Source organism: Salmo salar, chromosome ssa27, assembly GCF_905237065.1.
Source record: "Salmo salar chromosome ssa27, Ssal_v3.1, whole genome shotgun sequence".
In the NCBI taxonomy this organism is placed as follows: Eukaryota; Metazoa; Chordata; class Actinopteri; order Salmoniformes; family Salmonidae; genus Salmo; species Salmo salar.
The window spans coordinates 15,465,439-15,474,107 of record NC_059468.1 but is presented as its reverse complement, the minus strand read 5'-3'; the positions used below and the strand labels follow the sequence as shown (position 1 = coordinate 15,474,107).

At 41.9% G+C, this 8,669-nt stretch overlaps 1 protein-coding gene across 2 annotated transcripts in view; it reads left to right on the top strand.

The window, feature by feature from the left end:
• The first annotated feature begins 4,677 nt into the window (after positions 1 to 4,677).
• LOC106588558 (immunoglobulin superfamily DCC subclass member 3) overlaps positions 4,678 to 8,669 on the top strand; it is a 37,881-nt gene continuing 33,889 nt past the window's right edge. The window contains exon 1 of one of the 2 annotated variants that reach the window (XM_014177689.2): positions 4,678 to 5,050. In XM_014177689.2, coding sequence (XP_014033164.1) covers positions 4,999 to 5,050 — 52 coding nt within the window. In that variant the 5' untranslated portion in view covers positions 4,678 to 4,998. The remainder of the gene's footprint in view (positions 5,051 to 8,669) is intronic. The other variant, XM_014177688.2, reaches the window with a different exon arrangement.

Here is an 8,669-nt window from a genome sequence, read left to right as displayed (position 1 = left end):
TGCTGCTTAAAAAATCAATGAGTTAATTCTGTTTTTGGTGGTCAAGGAAGCTGGTGGTGTTACTCGAGGTCCCTTTTTGGACACGGTTAAGGTGCTCTTTCATGACTGGATGAAATTGTGCCATCAGTTCAACCTCTTTGAGGAAATGTCCAATTGATGGAGAGTACAGTATTTCTGTGTCCCCTTAGTGCCAGATTTCTAATTGCCAGAGACTGCACAATAGCAGTCAGACGTGTCAACACCTCTCTCCATCTTATCCTCTCAGCCTCCATAAGTGCCATCTCATGCTAATCAATTGTTTCCCCTTTTTTGATCCTCATTACCAGTTCTTTCCCTGTTTTCGTGCGGTTTTGGTGTTCTTGACTGCTGTCGTGTGAAGTCAGCAAGGAACTTGCATGTTTCCAGGTTGTCAGTCCTGAGTTTGCTAAATGTATTTTCTTCTTAGAAAAGAGTTTGCAGCAGAAGCAGAAGAGGCTGGTGTTTCTTTCAGAATACACCAACCAATTTCTAGGGATTTTTTCACCACTCACCAAGGTCTTCCTGAAATTCTGGTGGTGGCAACTTCTTCCATCACTCTCATTCCTTGGGAAAACAAAGTTAGGTGGTACCTCACTTGGTCCTCTGCAAACTAGTTGTGTCCGAATTCTGTCAGTCAGAACTGAAGTCCAGTCAGCAGGGTCTGTAGACAGTGGTTCATCTTCAGCAGCAGGATTTGGTGGGGATGCTGCTACAGACATTTCTAATGGAGAGCACATGGGTATTAGTTTACACACATTATTCACAGCATTTAAAGTAGTGGAACATCCCACATACATACCCAGTAATAATAAAATCACAATTGTTACCTACAATATGGAAACTTAAAACTTCGGCAAAAGGGAAATTATTAATTTTGTTTATGTTATGCAGGGATGCACACATAAACACATGTGCATGTACCCCCCCCCCCCTCCCCCCACACACACACACATGTGCACGTATGCACAAACACACCTCTAGAATCCAGCTGGGGAGAAGTGGAAGCAAATGGGTCTTCATCCTCATCCTCACACTCAGACAACATTTGTGAAGACACCTGTGTGGCTGAGGAGGTGGATGGCTCCTCATTCTGAGGCGCCAAGATCATTTCTGAATAGGCCTGTGTGGCTGAGGAGGAAGACAGCTCCTCATCCTGACCAGTGCCAGAGGGTGCTCCTGAATTTGCATTGAAATACAGTATATGAGTCTTACACCCTAAATACATTTGTTGCACAATTAAATATACATTCCATTACGCAAAATTGATCGAACTTTCAGAATAGGAACCAAATGAACCATACAACCGACTTGGCTAATTCTAGGCATAAGACACCCCAAAATACTCAATATATCACAAAATATACAAAATATCAGCATAATATAGACGTATTTTAAGTTAGCCTACAGCAAGGGAAATTCCCCTTAATGACCTCAGGACCTAGTCAATAAAATCACAGAAAATCTTTATGATGTCACCTCAATGAAAGTTAACCAAATCAATAATGTGCTAGTTAGGTTGTTATCGTTTTGCTGCAGGCTACACACATTATCATGATGAAACTGTGTGAAATGATATCCAATGTTAAGTAAGCTAGTTGGACAGAAAACGCAATATTGTCGACCTATGTGTAATAGCATAGCAAGCAACATAGCAACATAGGCTAACAAACATAAGTGTAATACTAGCCTATTTCTTTACATGCATAATATTATACTCATAAAGAGATGACATAGCTGTATACCTTTATCTTTTGCGCATTTCTCCTCTTCTTCTTTCCTCTTTTTCCTAAACTGGGCACCTGATGTTTTAGACCTTTTCTTATCAATTTGTGTTGATTTGGCACTCGAGCATCAATACATTACCCATCCCCCAACACTGTCAACCAAGAGTCAAGATTAAACCAATTCACCTTGGTGGTGTGCAGACTGGTTTTACATTATTCTTAACGATTTCACACAAACCAGAAAAAAATGCAACAATATGTCTGTGAAACTATATATTCACAGTATTATGAATGAATTGTGGTTTATTTGGTAGCATTTCATAGTGTGACTGATATTACTAATTGCATTGGTACTGTACAAAGTTAGGGGTGCAGTATTTGATAGATTCCCCCTCCGCCCCTACCTCAGGCTTCCAGTGGGGAGACCTGAGGTCAACCTACCCCCGATCGTTGCAAATGTCACCCTTCTGAATTTTTTTGTGCTTTCGCCCCATGCCTTCCCCGGCAAGATACCACCCTGCGCGGCTGCCCATGTCGCCTATACCTAAATCCGCCACTGCTCTGACCTTCACTGAATCATGTACTGTACTAGTTGAATCTATCAGCATGAAGAATCATAACTGAAAGGTCAAGGCAACCAGTGACCTGAATCTTTGACATTTTCACCAACAGTCTATGGCATTTTCATGAGGTGATCCCTCTCTGCTGAGGACTATGGCCTAAGTTAATTCAATCAAATATATCATTATGTTCTGTATACTGATTCTTTATCGTCGTTAGCTCTCTGACAAAGTACCTTTCAGACTGACAGACAGTTGTCACTGTTCCTTTGTCACTTTGGAACAGAAACGCTTTGAACAATCGTAACCTTTGTCGCTTTGCACTTCCCATTTAGGCTTAAATGTGTAACATATTTACCCTGAAGTTTAACATAGAGTGCAAAAGCTGGTGGTAACACCACCAACTCCAGAAAACAGATATTTGTAAGACCTTGGTTCAATTGGCATTTCTCTTCCCTAACTTCTAAATAAATGTAAAAAAATGCCCTTTTATGAAACCATCCCTTTTCAACATTACAGGTGACATTACGATATTAGTTAGAGTTGTCAAGAGTTTTTGGTATGATTCACAACTATCACCCTTTCAAATTGGCGAGAATCCCTGGCATGTTCAGCCCGTGATGCACAACATACAGCTTACGTATAGTGTAGCCCTCCCAATGTCCATTTAACATGGCTATTGAGAGGAAACAGTGCTTGGCTCCTCAATGAATGACTCCTGACTCGCAGTCTGTTGCTTGTCAGTTTCCTGAGGGTTCCCTATTGCATAATGCTTAGGAAAACGAAGGCTAATTGTGTGTTTTTTGGAGGGGGAGGGGGTCAGGAGTGGCATCGGTGAAACTTTCTAAATGTCATGGCCAAATCAACTGAAATCAACTCAATTATTTGGTTTGACATGACATAAAGTTGATCTCTAGCAGGTCCAGGTTTCCGCACTATAGAGCAGGGTAGGAATGACCACTCTCTTAGACGTCAACTTTGGTCTTGGTGGTGATGTCATGGTGCTGCACACTCAATATGACCAGATGCTTTGGAAATCGTCATATTGGATCAGTGACTTATCAGATATGGGAAACGAAGGGGGTGTTTCATAGAAGAACACTGTTGGCTGTGATTGTAGGGTCAGGTGTGTACACCCGGTACTGGCTGATGTTGGACCTTTTGACTCTCTTCCTGTTATCCCGCTGTTAAGGTATGTAACCTGCAGAGGAGTTACGAGATATGGAGACACTTGGGTTTGATCATTGGTTTGAACATTGACTGGCGATAGGGAGGAGTGGTTCCCTCACTGCCCTGTAGGCAAGTATCAGAGTCTTGAACGTGATGTAAGCTGCTTTCGGCAGCCAGTGTAGGATGCAGAGGAATGGGCGAGTGATGGCAGCGTTCATCAGGCTTAATGACTTGAAGAGGTAGTGGAGTGGTGAGGGGCAGAATGAGAATGAGCCAGTTGGGACGACTAGGTGGCAATGAAAAAACAAATATAGACACATTTTCAGAGAGGGAAACAGTTGAAAGAGGGATGAAAGGTAGAGGTGGAATGGGGGATTGAACCCTGTCTCCAGGGTAGGCTGTATATGGTCCTGAGGTGGCAGCAGCGCTGGATCAACCAACAGCACCACTGACCATTCTATTAGACTTCACTGTGCACATCTCACCTTTCATTACATAGCACACAGTCATGGAATTTCTTGCCATAGGACATATATCTCGATATGAATCTGTATGACCATTATGTAACATGAACTGCTCTGAAAAGGACTTGGTTAAGGTCATATAGCTTGTGATGACAATGGATAAAATAAAAAAGGATTATGTGAAAGGGGTCAATAAATATGGATAGCCTAGTTTTGCATAAAAATTCATCTTTCTGATACGGTTTTTCACAAATTAAAATAAACCCATGAGCTTTATCTAATTACATATTGCAATATGGTCATATATTGTATAAGTCTTACAATGCATTATAACCACATCATAAATGCACATCTGCAGGCTTAAAATAAGGAGTTACCAACTGCATGTCTCTCTCCACTTCTCACAAAATATTGTCAACAAACCAAGACCTGCCTTGCCTTCATAGTCCCACAACTTTATCCTGAAGAAAACAGAGAGCATGCGACGTCACTGCTCTCCGGGTTGACCACAGCTGTCCGTAGTGATTATGGTATGTGTATGTGACATCAAGCCGGAGCAGCGGAGCGGAGAAGTGGCCGGGGCTCCATTCAAATGAAAATCAATCATGCCTCTGAGGCACAACGCACCTCCGCCTCCGAAGCGCCGCGTTATGTGATTGGTTCATTGGGCGGGACCAACCTGCCAGCGCCGGTGAAAGCTGTTGTGTCAATGTCCATTCACTGACCGCGGGTGTCAGCAGGGACAACAATGACGCTGCATACCTAATGTCCGCTGTCCCTTCCGTTGGTCCTGAATAGGCAAAACAGTATTCTTAAAGTAGCTTTGGACGTGACCAGTTGCCAGCTCCGGCCAATACGCTGGACAATGGATTATAAAGAAGAGTAGACATTTTTTAATAAAAGTGAATCACGTTTATTGTAAGGTCTCCAAAGAAGACATCTCAGCAAAAGCTTTCCAAAGAAGACTCGTCTCAGCAATTAGAATAAATATATTTCGATTTTTTGGGGGGGCCAGAAGACATTTCAGCAAAGCCAAAATACTATTTTCTTTATTAGTAAAAAATGAACCGGCCAAGGATGCTGCTCGCCTGTTTGGCGGCGTTCATCTGTTTGAGTAAGTATGCTTTTTATTATATTATTTATGTGGTTATATGGGTTTGTTGTTTTTGCACAACAACTTTGTAGTGGGGGACTGGGGATCTATTGACAGGCAACAATGGTTCACGAAGTTAGTGTGTAACAGTTGGCCTATAATTCATAGAAACTGCATGGTTTCTAATCGAATGTTTTTGTTCATTGTTTAGTTTGTATAATTGAACAAAATCTGGTTATTCTGTTTCAATAGGCGTGTGTAAGCCTATATGCATTTTCTTTATGTCGGCTCTACGTTTTGTTACACAGTATTTATCTCTCTTGATTTGAATTGATAGTGGTAGGCCTAGTTAAATATGGATTTTGTCAGCTTCAATTAAAGTTTTATAGGACCAGTCAAAGTTTATGGGATGTGTACCACCAGCTTTTACGATATCTACAGATATTGATGGTTGTGTATTAGGAAGAAGACATGCCAACTTCTTTTCATCTGATGCACAGCAAGCTAATATTTAGCACCTGCTCACGAACGAATGGTCCATTCGATTCGATTCGGGTTTAATCAAGATAATTGGACATATGTGATCGATTTTAACTGCTATGATGTAGATTGTATGGCTTTGAATCAACAATATGCATCATATAGGTGCAATATGTTTTTGGAACTTGAAATAAAGTGTTGACCGAAGACGTCAAGTTCAAGTGGAACTTTGGATGTTGCGTTTTGATAGTAAAACCCAAATCAAACCTATCTGATCAGGAAAGTGATAAATAAACCAATGTACATCGAAATAATTTATAGCTATGTATATCAGTGAATCCACAATGACAATGGATGGCTGAGAATGACCTGAAATCATGCTATAGAACTCAGATATTCATCAGCACACCCATTAGGCCTAATCAATACCAGTGTTAAGCAGTGTGCATTCCCTCCCTTTAATAAAAACAATGCGAACAGTATTGATTTGAGGATATTGAATGGAGGGGGGGCTTATTTCATATTACTCGGTTAATTACAATTGAAAACAGTAGGCCTACATTTGTATTCCGAAGGCCACCCCCTGGGAAACGACGTGGTTGATTAGGCTTAATTAATGAGGCTGTTAGCGGGCGTGCATAAACATGAGTGGAGCGTTGTGTGAGCCCAGTTTACACAGCTGTTCTGGTTGGGACCCTTGTCAGTTTGTTAATTGGATGATGAGTAGGCCTATCAATGATATAAGATTGTTGAGAAATACACGTCAGAAGAGTTTTACTTGCCTTTCTCATAAACTGGTTCTATTACACGTAGATATATACATTATCTATTAATGTATTGTTAATCATTTTACAACAATTTTGCTCTTTTCAGGATAACATTCAATTTGTTCATTTTCAGAGAACATTGAACACACACGTGTGTGTGCCTTATTTTGGAGTTAGGGTATGCCTATGTGATTATATGGAAATCTGTTTGGATACAACCTTTATAATTTGACCCCTTCCCCTTCCATCCATTGCTGATGTAGAGTTCATCTTCCAACTCAAACTTAAAAAGAAGAGGCTATTTTGTGTTACCTTTTTTCAAGTCAATGATAAATATCGAGGCCAAGTCTGGCGATATCAAATGAGTTGAAGAGGCCAGGGGTCGTTTGATTAGGCCTATACATAATTTGCCTAGCACATACACAACACAGGATTTACAGATAGGAACAATTTTCTTCAACCCTTGAATGTGATGATCAACTCTCCAAACCAAAGTCAAGTTAATTTCAGCTCCTTTCAGAACAGTACCAAAACAATCACCGCCTCTTGTAACAAACTAAGAAATTAATAAGCTTAACAACTAATATAAAAAGTTAATATCAAGAAACTAAGTTGTAACATTTCATATGCTTTAGAAAGTTAAGGCCTAACTTAAAATAGGCTCTAGGCCCAATGTTTAGGGTCCAGTGTGTTGCGGTCCTTTGTATTATAATCAAATCAGGCCTCATATAGTATCCCATCCAAACAACAACTCATTGAAGGAGCAGAACTGGTGTTCTGGGAGAGATGGACTGGAGAAAGGGGTCGAGGGAGGGACATATGACCTTTCTGGAAGAAAGAGGGGGCTGTTGTGACCTACGGGGGTGGGGTAGGGTGGGGGACTTAACCTTTGGGGTCCCCCTCCTGGTCAATGGAGTGGTTGGTGATGGGGGGACAAGAAAAGCCCAGGAGACAATGGCTAGGCGCCTCACCCCGCCCCAGTTGTGATCTGACCTTCACACACCCTCATCTCCATAACACAGGCCCGCGCTCCCTCTCTGTGAATCTGGCGCAGATTGAGACCTTATTAAAAAGGCTGTGTGTGTGTCCGTCAAGGGTAATCCTCCCACAGTTGCCCGTGACCATGTCCACATCACATCACCAGCACGCACGCACACACACACACGCACACACTGTCCAGAGGTAGCTAGATATAGGGATAACACCATAGGACCCCTCCAAGTCCAACAAGACACCCCATTGGTTTAATCCACACGTGGACAATAGCCCTGTGCTGGGCCACTGCTCCATCCCTCCATCCAGCATTAAAAGAGGGCAACATCTCTATCCTCCTAGGGCTTATAGTAATACATGGCAGATCTTCTCTGCTGAAGGTACAATTATGGGGGCCAATGTGACAGGCATATCGCAGCATGAGTCTGAGGGAGCTAATCTGACCCCAGAACCCATGCATGCGGGACAACTCGTGGGAAACCTGACACAGAGACACTGATAGGGTGCTTGTGACATGGTGTGTGGGTTTTACCCACTGTGTTGTGTAAAGCAGATGTAGAACCAGTTCCATTAATCTCTTAAAAGAATGTTCCACTCAAAACATAACCTAGTGTGATTTTTCAGATACATTCGGAATGGTATTGGATGATATTAGCATATCACAATCCCTACAGATGTAGGATCTTAATTTGAGGCAATTTGCTACAGCAGGAAAATAATCCTGGAGCAACAGGAAATGTGAATTATTATGTGGATTATGATCAAGGGACATTGTTATAGGTGTTGATTCATTAGGGAAAATTAAGTCTAATATTTCAAAGTGAAAATTATAAACATCAGAAGCCTTTTTAAACCTCAAATACACTACAAGTTAAACATTTCCTGCATAGCATGAACATTCTCCTGCAACAGGGTCAAATTAAGATCCTACATCTGTAGGTGCTTAAATGGTGTGTTTAATAGTGTGAGTTCACCTAGGCTACTAAAGGGTTACCTGGCCTTAACAGAGGTTCAATATACTCTTCCTGTGTACCAGAGCAGCTCCCATTTGATTGGCTGCTGCATGAGCGGTGGCAGGTAGCCTAGTGGTTAGAGAGTTGGGCCAGTAACCAGAAGGTTGCTGGATTGAATCCCCGAGCTGACAAGGTAAATGTCTGTCGTTCTGCCCCTGAGCAAGGCAGTTAACCCACTGTTCCCTAGGTGCCGAAGACTTGGATGTCGATTAAGGCAGCCCCCCCACACCTCTCTGATTCAGACATATTTTAGTTGAAGGCATTCAGTTGTACAACGGACTAGGTATCCCCTTTTCCTACTATTGTGTTCACTGACACTCACTGATGGGATGATGGGGACAGAGGAGTCCCTGTCATGATCTGCTAATTGATGCTACTGACATTTCT